This window comes from Rhinopithecus bieti, unplaced genomic scaffold (genome assembly GCF_001698545.2).
Source record: "Rhinopithecus bieti isolate Rb0 unplaced genomic scaffold, ASM169854v2 scaffold_39586, whole genome shotgun sequence".
NCBI lineage: Eukaryota > Metazoa > Chordata > Mammalia > Primates > Cercopithecidae > Rhinopithecus > Rhinopithecus bieti.
Genome location: NW_016816842.1, coordinates 2,972,937 through 2,990,859, shown reverse-complemented (window position 1 = coordinate 2,990,859; position 17,923 = coordinate 2,972,937). Strand labels below are relative to the sequence as shown.

The window sequence follows — 17,923 nt, the reverse complement described above, 5'->3', positions numbered from 1 at the left end:
AAAAAAAAAAAAAAAAAAAAAGAAATAACATTTTTCATGTAACCATGTAACAGGGCCTCACTCTGTCTCCCAGGTTTGAGTGCAGTAGCGTGATCACAGCTGACTGCAGCCATGACCTTCCAGGCTCAGGTGATCCTCCCATCTCAATCTCTCGGGTAGCTGGGACAACAGGTGCACGCCACCATGCCCAGATAATTTTTTTGTACCTTTTGTAGAGACAGGGTTTTGCTATGTTGGCCAGGCTGGTCTTGAACTCCTGGGCTCAAGCAATCCTCCTGCCCCAGGCTCCCAAAGTGCTGGGATTACAGGCATGAGCCACCATCCCCAGCCTGAAAGATTTTTAAGATAAATTTCAGTTTTGGCCAAGGAGTAGCAAAACAGGAACCCTCACATGTTCTGAAAAGAATGTAAATAGAAACCACCTTCGTGCAAGCCCTTAGCCATATGTTTCAAAGCCTTTCATTCTTTCACTTCACAAACTGAATGCCCATTAGGTGCTCAGCCTATGATGAGACGTGGCCCTTGCCCTCACAGAAGTGACCTTCTTGAGGGGAAGAGACTTTAAACAGGTAATTATACAACCATGTGATTACAACTGTGCTAAGTGTTACTAAGAAACACAAAGTGTTCTGAGGTAATTGAATAGTCACACCTGATTTGTGATATGGGGAAGGATAGATTTGTCAGGAAAAATGACATTTAAGCTAAGATCTGACAGAAGGCGATGAATTAATTAGGTAAAGTTGGGGGAAAGGGAAGTGAGAAAAGAGAGGCTAGACACAGGGAACTACATACACATGCAAAGGTCCTGAAGTGGGAAGAAACAAAGCCCTCGAAATACAGAAACAGAAAAATGCTTGTCTGGCCTGAGCTCAGGGATAGAAATGATGCTGGGCCTTCCACACCACAATGGACATTTTGGTCTTTAGCCTAAGCGTAACTGGAAGCCATTTAAGTGTTTTAAGCAGAGAAATAAGATTAGATTTGTTTTCCTAAAAGTCGTCTCTGGCTTCAGTATGAGGAATGGTGTGGGAAGGGAGGGCAAGGGGTGCAGACAGACTAGGATGAGGCCGTACAACTATGGAGGTGAGAGAGAGTGAGCGAGGTAATGCCCACTAGAGGACAGCTGTGGAGACAGACAGAAGCAGGCAGATGCTAGATATTTAGGATGTAAGTCACTGAGTCACAAGACACCACTCAAGACAAGCCATCAGAATGACTCAGAGGTTCTGGTGTAAGGAGCTTCACAGATAGTGCTGCTAATGATGATAATGTCATACCCTTTGATCCAGTAACTCTCCTAAGAATCAATCCTAAGGAAGTAATCAGAAACTTTGACAAAATTTGTTTGCAAAGATGTTCACTACAGTCTTTTTAAAATTTAAAACTTGTAAGCAATCTAAGTCATCAAAACTTTAAAATAAATTATGATACTACCAAACAATAAAATATTAGGTAGCCATTGAAAAATCATACAATCTCAAGAGAAGCTGCTCAGAGTAAAAGAAAAAAAAAAGCAAGCTGTGAAAATTAATATAACTTTATTTTAAAATACAAAAGGCCTACATGGGCCTACCTCAAAATATAACTAGTGGTTATCTCTGAGTAGTGGGACATTTGCAAGTTGTATACTTACTAAGGGTAGTATCCAGAATATATAAAGAACTCTTATAACTCAATAATAAAAAGACAAAAACAATTAGAAAATGGGCAAAGGATTTGAACAGACATTTTTCCAAAGAAGATATACAAATGGCCAATACACACATAAAAAGATGCTCAACATTATTAGTCATTAGGGAAACACAAATCAAAACTATAATAATACTTCCCATACACTAGAATAGTTATAATTTTTTTCTTTGTTTTTTGTACTTTTAGTAGAGACAGTTTCACCATGTTGGCCAGGCTGGTCTCAAACTCCTGACCTCATGATCCGCCTACCCTGGCCTCCCAAAGTGCTGGGATTACAGGTGTGAGCCACTGCATCCGGCCTAGAATAGCTATAATTTTTAAAATGGAGTGTTGGCAAGGATGTGGAACAAACTGGAACTCGCATACATTGAAGGTGAGAATATAAAATGGTGCAGCTGCTTTGGAAAACGGTTTCTTAAAATGTTAAACACAGAATTACTGTATGACCCAGTAATTCTACTCCAAGAGAAATGAAAATACATGTCCACACAAAAACTTGTACATGAATGTTCATAGTAGCATTATTTGTAATAGCCAAAAAATGGAACAACCCAAATGTCCATCAACTGATGAATAGATAAATAAAATGTACATATTCGTACAACAGAATATTATTTGGCAATAAAAAGAACTGAAGTACTGACACATATTACAACATGGATGAACCTTGAAAACACACTAAATGAAAGAAGCCAGGCACAAAAGGGCCAATATTGAATGATTCCACTTATATGATATATTCTAAGTAGTCAAATTCATAGACACAGAAAGTAAATCAGTGGCTGCGAGGGCCTGCAGTAAGGCAGAATGGAAAATGATGCCTTAATGGGTACTGGGCTTCTTCATGGGATAATAGCAATATTTCAGAATTAGATAGTAGTGATGGTTGTACAACATCGTGACTATACTAACAACCAATGAATTGCATACTTTTAAATAGCTAAAATACTAAATTTTATGTTATGTAGATTTTATTTAATAAAAAAGAACACTGTCTTTCTAAAAGCTCAGAGTCATTTCTCACAACCTCAGAGAGTTATTTCCCTTTTTTTTGTGCTTAAGTATTAACTTGAAAATGTCAAATTACTGTGTCTCATCTATAAAATGGGATAATAGCAGCACTGTCCTAAGGTTTTAGGAAGATTCAGAAAGCTAATACCGTATGTGCAAAGTATTCACAACAGTGCCTGAAACAACAGCTTTAAATAAATGTTAGCTATTGGTAGTATTGTACTTGGAATCTAACCAGAATGTGAAAAAATTACTATTTCTATTTTTATCCAAATTAGTATCTAACAGACACTTCAATGAGAGGCAGAGTTCTTTGACTAAAATCAACAAGGAAAAGGCACAATTTGATTTTTATGTTATTGCTGCTGGTCTAAGATTAAATTTTAAACAGTTTGATCTTTGATTATAATGAGATGACAAAGAGTTCCAGGTATATTCAACATGCTACATCTGTCACAGGAGTACAAAGGGGTTCCAGACACCAAAAACTAAATAATTCTGTCAGCAATGCTACAAGGTCGAAATGAGAGAAAGCAGGTTGGAGCAGCAGGAAGGGAAGCTGGGGACTTTTCTAGTTCTCCTGAGCTGTTAATAGATATTAATAAGCCACTTTACCTCAATGCTTAAAAAAACTGAAATTCTAGACTACCAAACTTACCCATATTGAAATATAAGGTAAACACCAGAAAATGATTATAGACTCTCTTAGATTAGAAACAGTAGTTTTAGAGTTAATGGTAAATTATCTAAATTTTAGAGTTAATGGTAGTTGCTTTATCTGAAAATAGGGCAAACAAATCAAAATGTTATGTCTTCAGAAAAGAAGAGGCAAAATCTATTTGCTTAAGAGAATAAAAGAGCGAGCTTTACATATGGTTCATGTTTGTGCAATGCAAAACAGGTCAGTCAGTCAATAAAGCAGAGGGATAAAACTACAACCAAGTAATGATACACCTATAAATAGTGCCTGAAGCCACAAATAAAAGGACACATTCTACTTGAGTAAAAAGTGGAAGGCACTATTAGATTAGGATTGGTCTAATAGGAACATAAATAAGAGCACATTAACAAATATTTATTTATTAAGTGTCTAACATTTAATGAACCACAATAATGTCTAGCAATATACATATAAGATACATGAACAAATACATTTTGTATTGGGTCACAAACTATAGACTGTTTTGTCTATAGTTTATATAGACAAAAACAAAAAACACTTAAGCCAAACTGTTTTCCAAACCTTCCAATAAAATATTCCTGTATGTACAGTGAATGGTCAAAAAAAAAAGGATTAGAAAGGATTCTCAAGAGATCAGGAGGCCACTGCTGAGAATGCAGGGATGCTCCTGAAGAGACATTATGATGGTGATTACCTATAGTCATACCTGTGCTCATGCTTTTCATCCCCATTCTGAATCGTATCCGTTTGCCATGAAGGACCTCCGAAAGGTATTTAGCATCCCAGTGTCGTGCTGGCCAATCAAACACCATGTTACAGAAGATTGCAGGTTGTTGTAAAGACATGATAATTTCTTTTGCTTTCTCTGGCATAAAAGGTTTGACATGTTCACCTAGAAAGAGAAATGAATAGAGCAATAGATAGAAAACTATCAAGTTTTTTCATACAATATGGAGAAAAAAATAGCTAATATTGTTTTTATCATGGTAAATCATTCTCTACAATTACAATGATGTATATACATCATTAACTGCTGTTTCTATACACATATGACCTCAAAAGACCTAATTCTTTTCTTTTTTTAGATCCAGGGGTATATGTGCAGGTTTGTTACATGGGTATATTGTACAATGCCAAGGTTTGGGTTTCTACTGAACCTGTCACCCAAATAGTGACCACAGTACTCAACAGGTAGTTTTTTAACCCTTGCTCCTCTCCCTGCCTCCTCTCTTTTAGAGTTTCCAGTGTTTATTATTCCCTTCTTTATGTCTGTGTGTACTTGATGTTTAGCTCACACTTATAAGTGAGAACTTGTGGTATTTGGCTTTCTGTTCCTGCATTAATTAACTTAAGATAATGGCTTCCATCTGCATCCATGTTGCTGCAAGGGAAATGATTTCATTCTTTTTTATGGCTGCATAGTATTCCATGGTGTGTGTGTGTGTGTGTGTGTGTGTGTGTGTGTGTGTGTGTATCATATTTTCTTTATTCAATTCACCATTAGTGGGCACCTAGGCAGATTCCATCTCTTAGCTATTGTGAATAATGCTGTGGTAAACACATGAGTGCAGGTGAAAAGACCTAATTCTTAAATGACTTTTCTCATACTAAATTTTAAGTGTTTAAATTTTGGTAGTTATTTACAATATTCAATGTCAAAAATGAAACTTCAGTGTTAAAAAAGGCTTTCCAACTACATCTTTAAATTTTAGAAGGTGTGATTTTTTGGAAAACACTACTTCCTAAGTAGAGGATTATGTAAGAAATGCTGATGGGAACTACTCTTGAACAACTAGAGTTGCTGCAGTCAGCAACAATTCTACTTGTTATATCATAGGTTAATGCTAGAAAGACTACTGAGTCAATATAGCAGTCAACCGGGGAGCGGGAAAGATTATTTTTACTGCAATTTTAAAAGGATAAAAGATGTACTTAGATGGCAATCAATATTAATCCTTGGTTTCAACTGCATCTATAAACAGTACAGAAGAGCTGTACAAACCAACACTGTAACTTACTATTTAAATAAATGTCACAGAATCATAAAATATTAATCTTGGATAGGATAGCAAAGATTAGTATTTTTTGAATAAAAGAACAAGCAAGTTTCTCTTTTAAAGACATCTTAAGATGGCAAGTTTTTTGGGAGGTTTAAAAAATGCTTCATACTCTCTAACCCTCAAAACATATATTTATTATTCTCAAGAACAATCAGCTAACCCTCTATTTTAGTTACTTTATCTATAATTACACTTAATTCAAAAAATTAAGAAAAATTCATAAATAGTCCAAATTCTTCTCTCACCCAACCTTCTTCTCTATGATAAAAGGAAGAGGGATAGGGAAGGAATCAACAAAGAACTTGAGTAATTTGTGTTTGTCTAAAGGTAAGGCTTGTTTTTAAAGAAACTGAAAACTTAAATCAGTTTGGCCTCCTTTCTCAGACAAGGACAAAAACTTGGAATCCCTTCTTAAATCCTCGGTGAAAGTCAGCAGGCTCTAAGCCCTTGGCAGATGACATTTGAGAACAATCTGTTACCTTCTACACAGTCATCATTCTAAGTGAGGAGGTCAGTGTGGATGCTCAGAGGGGAAAGGCAGGAGAGTCAGGGAGTGCGTGCAGTGAGGAAGAGAAGGCACCCTTAGTCTCACTGAAAAGCAGCCCCTGGTTAATCTTCAGGTGACCTCTACATGGTCAAGAGCCCTGTAAAGGATAACATTATGTGACCAAGAATACAGTTTTCTGTTTTTCCTTGAGATGGTTGCTTTTTGTTGTGTTTTTCACTTTTGACATGTACAGCAACTTTGCATTCAAGTTCTTCATCCATTCCAACGGGCCTATAAATCTAAGTACAAGGTTACCTATATTGCAGTGCACCAAATCTTCCTGGACTTGGTATGCCTGGATTCCGCGTGTATGAAAATGAACACCCACATTTTTTTATTATATGTTTTTAAAGTTTTGCTGTAGGCTACTTGGACGGAAGGTCAAATTTCTCCTCTAACCTCTTAAAGTCTTTAGCTGAGACTGACATAAAACAGGTTAACAGGGAAACGCATACAAACATTATTCAGAAATTTTTACATGTACATGGGAGCACTCACAAGAAAAATGAAGACCGAAAGAAGCAGTTAGAGCTTAACATCTACATAGTAGGTTGGGCAAAGAGTAGTAAATTTTGAAAATGTGACAAGACAAAGAAGTTGGATGAGTATAGTTAATTGTGGAAAAGTGACTGGGAAGATAAAGGTTGGTTTAACAAGGTTTGTTAGTACAGATTTCTCTCAGCCTTTATTACCCATCTTTGGTTACACGAATGTCTTCCTTGTTCCTGGTACAGGGAGGGCAACTTTTACATGGAAGTTTTACCTCCTGCTTTTGGGAAGAAAAAGGGAGCTCAAAATGAGCTTGCATCTGCTGTTTTTCAAGGCCTTTTTTTCTTTTTTTGAGACGGAGTCTTGCTCTGTCGCCAGGATGGAAAGCAGTGGTGCAATCTTGGCTCACTGCAACCTCTGCTTCCTGGGTTCAAGCGATTCTCCTGCCTTAGCCTCTCAAGTAGCTGGGACTACAGGCACGCACCACCATGCACAGCTAATTTTTGTATTTTTAGTAGAGACGGGGTTTCACCATGTTAGCCAGGATGGTCTCGATCTCTTGACCTTGTGATCCACCCACCTCAGCCTCCCAAACTGCTGGGATTACAGGGGTGAGTCACTGTGCCCGGCCTTTTCAATGCCTTTTACCCAAAATAATCAATGTACCAAAGTGGCATATTTGGGGGTGGCATATTTTGATCCCTACACTATGAAAAGCTATAATATATTCATGATAAATAGTATTCTATTGTTCATGGCATATAAATTGGAATCACCCTTTGGGAAACAACTGGGAAAATGAAAGAACTGTTCATTATCTCAGTAACTCATGTTATAGGAATTTACTGTAACAAATAATTAATCATGAGCTATGTATAGCATACACATACACACACACAAATGTCTACTACCGCACTATAACAACAAAAAATGTAAACAACCTAATGCCCCAAAGCAGAAAAATATTTACTAAATTATGATAAGGCAATCTCATAGTATACTATATTCACTAAAAATGAGGGCTGTCTAGAAATATGTAGAGATGTGAGGTGGGAAGGGAGACCTGGACCTGAAGATGACTCAGAGCTATTGCAATAGCCAAGCGATAAGTATGGTACAGGCCTGAACAACAGGGGTGGCAGTGAGTAAGTGAGAGATGGTAAAGATGAAGAAATACTCAGAGAATAATATCAAAGGCTATTACAACCAGAGATGTGGGGTGGGAGTCAGATGTAGCCACAAGACTGAGTTGTCTAGACTTGGTGACTTGCCATAAGAGAAGTCAAGAGCAATAACTCATTCTGTTGGGAAGATGAGTGGTTTGATTTTGAACACAGGCACCATAACAATACCATTCATTTAACTGTTTAATGCTTCACTGTTTACAATGCACTTTTACATACATTAAAAGTGCTCATCTGATCTTATAAGAAGCCTGTAAAACACAGGCAGAGACGGTAATTCATTTCCATTAACTGAAGGAAGAAATGGAAGCTTAGATGTCAGAGGACTGGAACCAGATTTATCAGGTCCCCTCAGTGCAAGTCCAGTGCTCTTTCCACTGCACAATCCTATTTCTAGAGAACTGACTGTGCAACTTAACTAGGGCTAAAAACTCAGAAGAAAAAATATAAGCTGAAAGGATACACAGGAAAGCTCAAGATCAATTCATAAATAATCATTCACATGTGCTCTGGGGAGAGAGGAATGTTTTGAGGAGCACATGAGTTGTATGTGCATGAGCACACATGGCAGGGAGTGCTAGTTGCTTTTGACAAAGACTCTTTGCTTGGCCAAACTTTAGTCAGGCTTTGATTCTTTTGCTAGGTCCATCTATGCACTTCCTTGTAAAACCTAGTTTTAGGCAAGAACCTTGCTAAGTCAGTTTAGCAAGAATTGCCCCCATCCCTGACATCTGATCAGGTTTTTCATCCTCAACCCACCTCCAGGTGATATCTGATCACCTTGGCCTGCCTTCAGCAAGAATCCTGTTAGGTTGGTTTAGCCAGATTTCCCCTTACCCCTGGTGTTTCCTCTTAGTAATTTCTCATCCACTGACTCTGCTCCTTGGCTGTAAATTCTCACTTGCCCATGCTGTCTTTGGAGTTGGGCCCAATCTCTCTCACCAACTGAGAGACCGCATTACAGTAGTCCTTATATCTATGGTGATGGTCCTGAATAGTCTTCCTTACCATGCTTTAACAAGTGTCACTGAATAATTTTTCTTTAACTTCTACTTACCCAATACTCATTCTCTTCTTCCTTATTAAAAGAACTTTGGGCAACAGGAATGACTGAAAAATTTTATTTCCCAGACTTCTTTGCAGACAGGAGTAGCCAAATATAGATAGATAGATAGAAAGATAGATAGATAGATAGGGAATATATATATATATAATTTCCGTGTGTATGCGTGCGCACGTGCACATACCAAAGTTGTGAGTCAGCCTTTTTGCCCTCATCCTTTTCTATATACTGCCTGGAAAGCAGACATAATGATTAGCCCTCTTGAGAGACAAATGAAAGGTCCAGGAAACTGCAAACCTTAAGCAAAAGAATGCCAGTATGTTCATCTTCATGCTACTGAACCAACTACTACTTCCTGAATCCTTTTAGATTAAAAAAAAAAATCCTTCTAGTCAAGACTGTTATTAATTCATAGCTGGTATAACATCCTGCTTTCTGAGGCCATCATTTTCAAGGATAACCATATTCTCCCTATACAGTGCTCTGTGGCTTGGGCTGGATGAATCATGGCTGGTCTGACACTCAGTCTGACACACACAGTTCTAAGGTTGTAAAATACTCAACCTATGAACATTTTGCTTCTGGAACTTTAAAGGGCAGAGAAAAACAGAAGCACGAATTACTTTGGGGTAGAGATTTATTTATTCTACTTACCTTACATTAGAGCCAATAGATCACGTGGCTTTGATTATTTCCAAAATGGTTCATATTTGAGTAGATATAACTGGATAGCCTTTTATAAATGTGCACACAGGTGACAGTAACACATGAGTAGTGTTTTGACAAAAAAGCTACAAAGAAGTAAATATTCTCTAGCGTAAAGTTAAATTTAAAAAATTTAATTATCTGATCTAAAAATCCCACACATCCCAGAGATTATTTAATAGGAGACCTCCAATACTAAAATTTGCTGAGAGAGTGCCTGGCCTAGTGACTGGTATATATTAAATGACAAAACATTTGCTAAATGAATGAAAGCACTATGAAGTGTGTGCAAAGCGAGTAGTAGGATGTTCATCATAACAGAAAATTAGCATATTTACAGAATTTCAGGCCCATCGTGAAATAAAACAATCAGCTGGTTGTGAGATAAAACTAATTTAGCTTCTGATAATTTAATCAACAATAAACTGGGCCATTAAATTAATGAATTTAAATGTTACAATTTCCTTTAAAGAAGAATGCGATGCTACCCTGTATTAATTAAACAGCCTACAGATGCACCCAGTTACTCCATGCTAGAAATATTTTGCAAAGAGCTATAAAAATTCTGAAGCAACCTCAACAGTCTTCAAAGGATAAGGGTATTTAGGTCTAAACTTGCAGCAGGTAGTAATTTTTAACTAGATGACTTAGAAACTGCTGAAAAAAACAGATTAGTGATCTTGGTATTACACAATAATTTTTTCTCTCTCCAAATGTAGCACGTTCTCCAGTCAATTTATTACAGCCTTAGTTAACAACTAATTCTTTGGAGATAGTGAAACATCATCACAAATAAATTGCATCCTTCTCAGTAATTTTTTTAAATTAATGCAAAGTACAAGATAATTAGAAACCTAATTTCTCTGAGTATGCCAACTATCTGGTCAGTCAATTAACACCTGGCCTGCATTTGTATCTGAGATTTCAACTTTAAGACAAGAATAAGGAACATTTACCATGTGTCCAGAACACTCCGAACATTAATAGAATATAACAAAAATCTTAAAATTGAAATTAACTTGTCTCCCATCAGGTATAATTTTAATGAAAAAATTAAAAGATTTTAAAACCTTCAGAAGTTGACATAAGAGTAAGTCTCACATTACAATACAGACTCACTATAATGATATAGCATGAATTTAAAACTGGGTCCTGGCACAGTGAGATCATTTATTTCTGAATGTATACATCTAAGTATATATGTGGTGTTTCATCAGACAACTATTGTATATACATATAAGAAATTTTAAAACCTCTGGAATGGTAGATATTAGGGCAAAAAATAATGACCATTTGGGCCATGTTAGAAAAACCCGATGGAATCGTGCAAATACTAGCTAACAAAATGACTGGATTAGTACTAAAGACTGAATGGTAAAACTTACACCAAAAAGAATTTTTCATTTTGTAGCCCCTATTTTAAAATGTCAACACAAACTAAGAAAATTCTCCTGAAAGGCAACATAATGCTGAAGTAAAATGATGGCTAACCATAAACCCTTTGAATTTCAATGTCTAGAAGGTGATGTCTATCACTGAAAAAAACCACAAACGTTAGTGCTGTGGCCGTTATGACCTAGCCTTATCAATACCAATGCTTGGTGTTGCAGTGAACATGCGGGAAGTTCAGGCTGGGCACCTGAGACAGTTACATGCTGGACAGTTACCAAAGGTTCATGAGCCTTTTAGCTTCTTTCCATCCTCCTACACTTATAACGTTTGTCCATTTAACCAGAAAACTTACCTTTACCTCAAAAAATGGCTCATAAATTCAAAAGTAATACTAGTCTTAAACCAAAGCAAGAAAACGGAAATCTGTCTATATTTTAAGTGAAGTTAACACTAGAAGGAATGACATCTCAAATACTAAAGATTTTTGCAATGTACCTCCAAAATTTCTACCAAAATGTTTCCATTGAACCCCAGCCTCCCCTAAGTGAATTTTTGATAATTTAAAATAAATGATTATTTTATCTTACTTTTCCTCAAAAATATTCAACAGCAAGGTCTTGAAAAGACATCTGCACACCCATGTTCACAGCAGCACTATTATAATAGCTAAGTGATGGAAACAACTCAAACGTCTGTTGACAAATGGATAAGCAAAATGCTTACACATGCAATGGAACGTTATTCCACTTAAAAAGGGAGGAAATTCTATCATATACTACAACATGGATGAACCTTGAAGACAGTATGCTAACTGAAATACGCCAGTCACAAGAAGATAATTGCTGTATGATTCCACTTATATGGAGTATCTAAAGTGGTCAAATTTCTAGAAACTGAAAATAAAATGGCAGTTACCAGGGACTGGCGGAAGAGGAGAAAGGGGAGTTATTGTTTAATGGATGTAGAGTTCCAGATTTGCAAGATGAAAAAGCTCTAGAGATCGCCTTCCCAATGATGTGAATCAACCTAACACTACTAACACTTAAAATGGTTAACATGGTAAATTTTATGTTATACGTTTTACCACAATAAAATAAATGGCATTGTTTTCTGATACTCATCATTACCAAGCATTCAGTGAAATTAAAATTTTATCTACATTATGAATTACATATGGATTCTAACATGGGAATTTTTTACTTTTTGAGATAACACAGGCTTTTGCTTTTCTTTAAACTCCTCCACCCTTTGCCCTTTAAAATGAGAACAAAAATTACATGGTGAGTATGTGTCTCCAACTGAAAAAGAGTAAATCCAGCTATGTAGGAATGTTCATTCTAAATGAAAATCAATTCCATACAACTCTAGATGAGATATTTCCTCAGCAAGCACTGGAAGAAGAGTTACCAACACATTCTTCTCTTCATCAAGGCATAATCTTGGCTATAACTAAAAACTAAAAAACAGCCCAATAGAAAGAAATATAATAACCTCAGTTTGAAAGACAGAATCACACTCAAAAACTGCAATTTTTAATTTCACTGAATGATTCAATCAATGTATGATTATGAGAAGAACATTTCACATTCAGAATTCAAATTGATTCTTAATTAACAATAAGTAGTTTCATATTTGTTTTTAATTATTTCTAAGCTGTTATTTCAAACAAACAGTATCACATTCTTGAAGGCAAACCTCTTACTTTTATCTCCCTAGAGATTAGTCCAGTGCCTGGCATAAAATGATGCTAAACAAATGTTTTTTTTTTTCAAATAACTGTATAAGAATACCTGATTTTTAGCAATGTATAAAACCTCATTGAAACTAAGCACTTCTGTATAATGAGTTATCAAGCATAACCCAGGTGATCAGTTCAACCATTTTATGCTCACCTCTACCGGTTACCCTTTCCTGCTCCCAATCACTGACTCACTCCCATCACTCCTAATCACCCTCAACCCTATGGCAACCATGCTGAAGCTTTTTTTTTTTTTTGAGACAGGGTCTGGCTCTGTTGCTTAGGCTGGAGTGATCTCAACTCACTGCAACCTCCACTTCACAGGTTCAAGCGATTCTTGTGCCTCAGCCTCCCAAGCAGCTGGAACTACAGGTGCGTGCCACCATGCCCAGCTAATTTTTGTATTTTCTGTAGAGACAGGGTTTCACTATGTTGCCCAGGCTGGTCTCAAATTCCTGAGCTCAAGAGATCTGCCTGCCTCGCCTCCCAAAGTGCTGGGATTACAGGCGTGCACCAACATGGCTGGCTGCTTCTTCACTCTGAAGTCTCCAGCACCTTTCTCTACTTCATTATTTTTGTGGTGCCTTGCTCTATTTTTCTGCAAAGACTGAAATCCACGATTTTCCTCTTCTTCACTTCAACATTTGTATTTTCACCCTGCTCTTCTCTGGACTCAATGGATACAAGTCTTTCTCTTTTTCACCCAGGTTCTCTGTCACTATTTCTACTCTAGCAGAATCGGTCTCCTCACCTGGCTCATCTTTAAGAAATCATCCTAGGAAGCACAAACCAACCCAATTTCTATTAGTTCCTTCTCCTCTCAGCCTCCAAAGTACTTCATGTGTGTCATACTGAGTATTACATCCCAGCTAATTACATCTGACCTTTTGGATATGTCTTATACTACAGGTCTTTTTAGCTATGTCTTTATTGCCAAAAATGATATTTATAAGCTATTTTGGGGCAAAGACTGTCTTCTGCTTTACCACATGAAAAAGGTGTGTTTACCATATGCCATTCAAATATTTTTTGATCATGGAATAAGTTTGCTCAAAAATGAACTGTTCAACCGGGTACAGTGGCTTATGCCTGAAATCCCAGTGCTCTGGGAGGCTGAGGTAGGAGCATCACTTAAGGTTAGGAATTCGAGACGAGCCTGGGGAACACTGCGAGACCCTGTATCTACAAAAATAAAAAATAAACAAAAAAATTTTTAAATGAACTTTTCTATGACTCCCATTGTATTCATCATTGTACTGAACGTACCGACCCTTTCACTTGACTTTATTTAATGTATTTATTTTTCTCATTCTCTTACATAACATCTCTAATTTCTTTTCTTTCAGTTTCAACATCAGTCACTAAGGCTGGCACTTTCTATTAATAATAAAAATGGTCACCATGCTTGAATATCCAATTCCTGCCAGATACTATGCTAGGTAATCTACACATATTAACTCTAATCTTCACAAGAATCATGCATTTTACAGAGGAGGAAACTGAGGCTCAAAGGGATTAAGTACCTTGTCCTCCAGTCTTTCTCCCTCCAATCAATCTTCTACCCTTCAGTCAAAGTGATCTTCCTACAACCAAAATTAATCATGTTATTTCCCTCACCTAAAGCTCTTTGAGGCTTCCTACTATCTTAATGTCTAGATTCCTTAACCAGGCATAAGGTAACCTTCAGGATACCTCTTTTCTTACCACTCCTGACACTGACTTCTTTCAGTTCTTGGCCGATGTCATGCTTTCTCCTTCTGCCTCTGGACTTGGCATGGAGTGCCCTTATTCATTCACTCAACAAACGTGGCATGTGCCAACTATGTGCCTGGCATTGTACTTGCAGCTGGGCACGTGGCAGTGAATGAAACAGACATAGGTCCTGCCTTCAAGGTACTTACGATCTAATGGAAAAAACAAATAATAAATACAGATTGTAATAAGTAAAATGACAGAAGCAGGATGCTGTATTCCAGAACATCTAGGGGTGGGGGGTGCAAGAGAAATCACAGTGACTGTTTTAGATAGTTTGGTCTCTTAAGGTCTCAGGTGGTGACATACTTTAAAACCTAAAGATTAAGTCAGCTATGTGAAAAGCAAGAGGGGAGGTGAGTGACAAGAGATCCTGCTAAAGACATCAGCAGAGCCCAAACCAAGGATTATTACAGGCCACGGTTAAGAGTCTGGGTTTTATTCTAACTTCTAAGGGCAATGTAATTCACTGAAGAATTTTACATAAGGAAGAGTCACATTTTGCTGCTGAATGGAGAAGGGATTAGAGGTGCACAAAATAGAAAACAGAGACACAAGTCAGGAAGATACAGTAGTAGTTGAGGTGAGAAAGTGCGGATGATTTGCAGTAGGGTCTGATAGTGAAGGAGGAAAAAAGTAGACAGATTAGATGCAGAATTGGCATGACTTGCAAAGTCATCACCTGAAATTAAGAAAGAGGCAGAGAGAGGTTATAGAGTTTGGGGATTTGTCATTGGAGAAAGTCGAGAAACACTAGGCTCACTAGGCAAACAGAGGATCAAAGGGATCTCAAGCCCATACTGGTTGAATATTCAAGAGTTTGGCCATTTTCACTTTATATGGTCATCAATTTGTGCAGGACTTTTTCCAGCAAAGTTCAGGCGCATAGTGCAGGTACAGAGTGGACAAAAGGTTGATTTCATCCAGAGTAAGAGTTTTGTCAGAAAAAGGTGCAGGAAGGGACAAGAGAATTTTTCAAAGGAACGACATACATTCTGGATAAGGGGTGCAGTGGATAGAAAATGGAAAATCAGTGCAATGGAGGTATAGATGAAGGTCAAGAATTGTCTCCCTGGTAGAAAGTGGTCAGATAGTAGGAGGCTATAATTTGTTTCTTCTGCTTGGAATGGGCATCTCCCCCTTCAGCAAACTATCTGATCCCTAAATACATCCATCCTTTTCTGCTCCCTGACTTCCTGAACCCAGCACCACTCCCTGAGTTTGTCACCATCTCATCCAATCAGAAAGGCTCACCTCAGTGGATCACAAGGTGAAGAGATCGAGACCATCCTGGCCAACATGGTGAAACCCCGTCTCTAACTAAAAATACAAAAATTAGCTGGGCATGGTGGTGCGCTGGTAGTCCCAGCTATTTGGGAGGCTGAGGCAGGAAAATTGCTTGAACCTGGGAGGCAGAAGTTGCAGTGAGCCAAGATCGCCCCACTGCACTCCAGCCTGGTAACAGAGCGAGACTCCGTCTCAAAAGAAAAAAAAAGGCCGACTTCAAACTATTCCCTCCTTGAAGCATTTATGTTCTCTCCACTGAGATCCCTCCTCCTGATAACAACCCTCACAGAGTGTACTACTGGTAGAATAGCTCAGGTGAACATATAGTAAGTCATTCTTTTTCCTTTCTAGGCTCCTTTGGAAAAGGTATTGTTATAAATATTCAAAAGTCTCTGGATCCCGCGACAGTATCCAGAATAGAGCGCTGCACGGTGCAATCATTCAATAAATAATAACAGGGATCTCAAGCTCATGGGTCTCCAAACCTCATCTCCACTTCCCAAACCAGGGTTCACTGAAATAGAATAAAAGCCCATAACCCTGTTCACAAGTCTCAGATAACTCCCATTAATCTCAAAGGTTGCCTTCAATTTCACAAATTTAATTTTAATCCCAACATTCAAAACACTCCTATTTAGCTAACGATGGGCAAATATAAAACAAAAAACAAACACCCCATGCGTGAAACAGCACTGGTAGGCTACCCTATGACGATCAAAAATCTGGATGCTACAATTCGAGAAATGCCACGCTCGCTAGAAAATACAGAATTTTCTTCATGGTCCAATGCAAGGCCAGAGAGACCTGGGACGGGGCTATGGCAAACGGCCCCAAGAGAGGTGCCACGAGAGTCAACTGGCATTGGGTTTGTACTCACGGTCTGACCTTAGCCTGGCACCTACCTTCCTCCCCTTCAGCCCCAGTTGCAAGGATCACAGGAGTGGTCGCCTCGGAGCCTGCTGCCATGACTACCGCAAGGCGGGTTCTGCCGGAACCCAAGGCGGAGCGGAGCTGGGGTGGGGTCAGAGTAGGGACCAAGCTCCGGGACCCGAAGCTGCACCACAGGAAGGAGACCCGGCGACTCCCGCCCGCCTCCTACGGAAACGCAGGCGCTCACGTGGAGGTCACGTGACGGATGCTGGGCGGGACCACGCAGCTTTGTTTTGATACCCCGGGTGTGGAAATACGAACACGTGGTCTGAGTTGTGGCGCTTTTTTACCTAACCCGGACCTTAGGCTTCTTTCCTGTAGTCTTAGCTTCGTTTCTGTGTCTCCTTTTTTAGTCAGATCCTTGCTTTCCGCCTCGGCTTTTCTCTACCCTAGATGATTGGAGTTTTAGGAGAAGGTTTGACGCTTCGTGGGGCTCCGGCGGTGGGATGGGTCTCTGACTTCAGCTTTCGCGAGCCGCTCTTGGCAGCCTTGAATGCGAGGCCAGCTCACGCTTCTCTTACACCTCTCTTGCCCTTCTGGTAGCAACCTACTTCTAATTTTAGTGGCTGCCGGGAAATACGAACCTCGGGCAAAGAATCCTGTGATTGCGTTCCCTGTGACTCATTTCCCGATCCAGACAAGCCAAATTGCTTGACTTAGGTTTCCAAGGACACTGATCCACAGCTGTCAGGCTTCTGGATTTGTATACCAAAATAAACAAACAGCTGTGTGAAGAGATCAACAACCACCTTTCTTCTCGTTTACCCTGTGGTCAAATCATAATCACTGGCGATGGATCTGGGTCACTTTGGGGCAAAAATCTTACAACTTTACTGGACATACCTTTATTGCTCGCCTATTAAGTGACAGACGAAATGGGTAAAAAAAAGTTTACATACATATGAATGGAATTGGCTAGTTTGCAGTCTCCTCTTTGGATATGTAAGACAAAAAATAACAAAAATAGGCAATACTTATTGTACATAAATGATTTTTATGAGATAATCCCTTGGGACCAACTACGCCTAAATCTTATCCTCTGCCTATAATTTCTGAAGTTACTAACTCAACAAAAATAAGAATAAGCCCAAAATAGACGCAAGCATTAGGTTAAGTGAGCACAGGTCACTGAGTTGTTTATTACGCACACGATTTAACTTGGACACTTCCTCCAAACACCCCAGGGTTCCTTGCCCAACCTCCTCGAATACAGCCTCTCTGCGAGTTTCCCTCTCCCCGACTCAGCCGCGCTTGTCCCTGCCTTTTCAGCGCTACCTGCCCTCAGTCTAGGACCTGGCTCCTTTCCACTCGCCGGTGTCTCCCCGCCACCTGCGGAGGGGAGGGCGGACCCCAGCCTCCCTGCCGCCAGCCCCCTGCCCCGCCTCCCC

General features: G+C 38.8%; 1 protein-coding gene across 5 annotated transcripts in view; it reads right to left on the bottom strand.

The window, feature by feature from the left end:
• The window catches only part of HSPBAP1 (HSPB1 associated protein 1), a 51,124-nt gene extending 33,863 nt beyond the window's left edge, over positions 1 to 17,261 (bottom strand). For 2 of the 5 annotated variants that reach the window (XM_017855364.1, XM_017855365.1), the window contains exons 1-2: positions 16,508 to 17,261; positions 4,095 to 4,280 (exon numbers count right to left, since the gene is read on the bottom strand). In XM_017855364.1, coding sequence (XP_017710853.1) covers positions 4,095 to 4,280; positions 16,508 to 16,571 — 250 coding nt within the window. In that variant the 5' untranslated portion in view covers positions 16,572 to 17,261. Of the gene's footprint in view, positions 1 to 4,094; positions 4,281 to 6,758; positions 6,835 to 14,270; positions 14,467 to 16,507 lie in introns of those variants that run through there. The other 3 variants (XM_017855367.1, XM_017855366.1, XM_017855368.1) reach the window with 3 other exon arrangements.
• Positions 17,262 to 17,923: the final 662 nt, after the last annotated feature.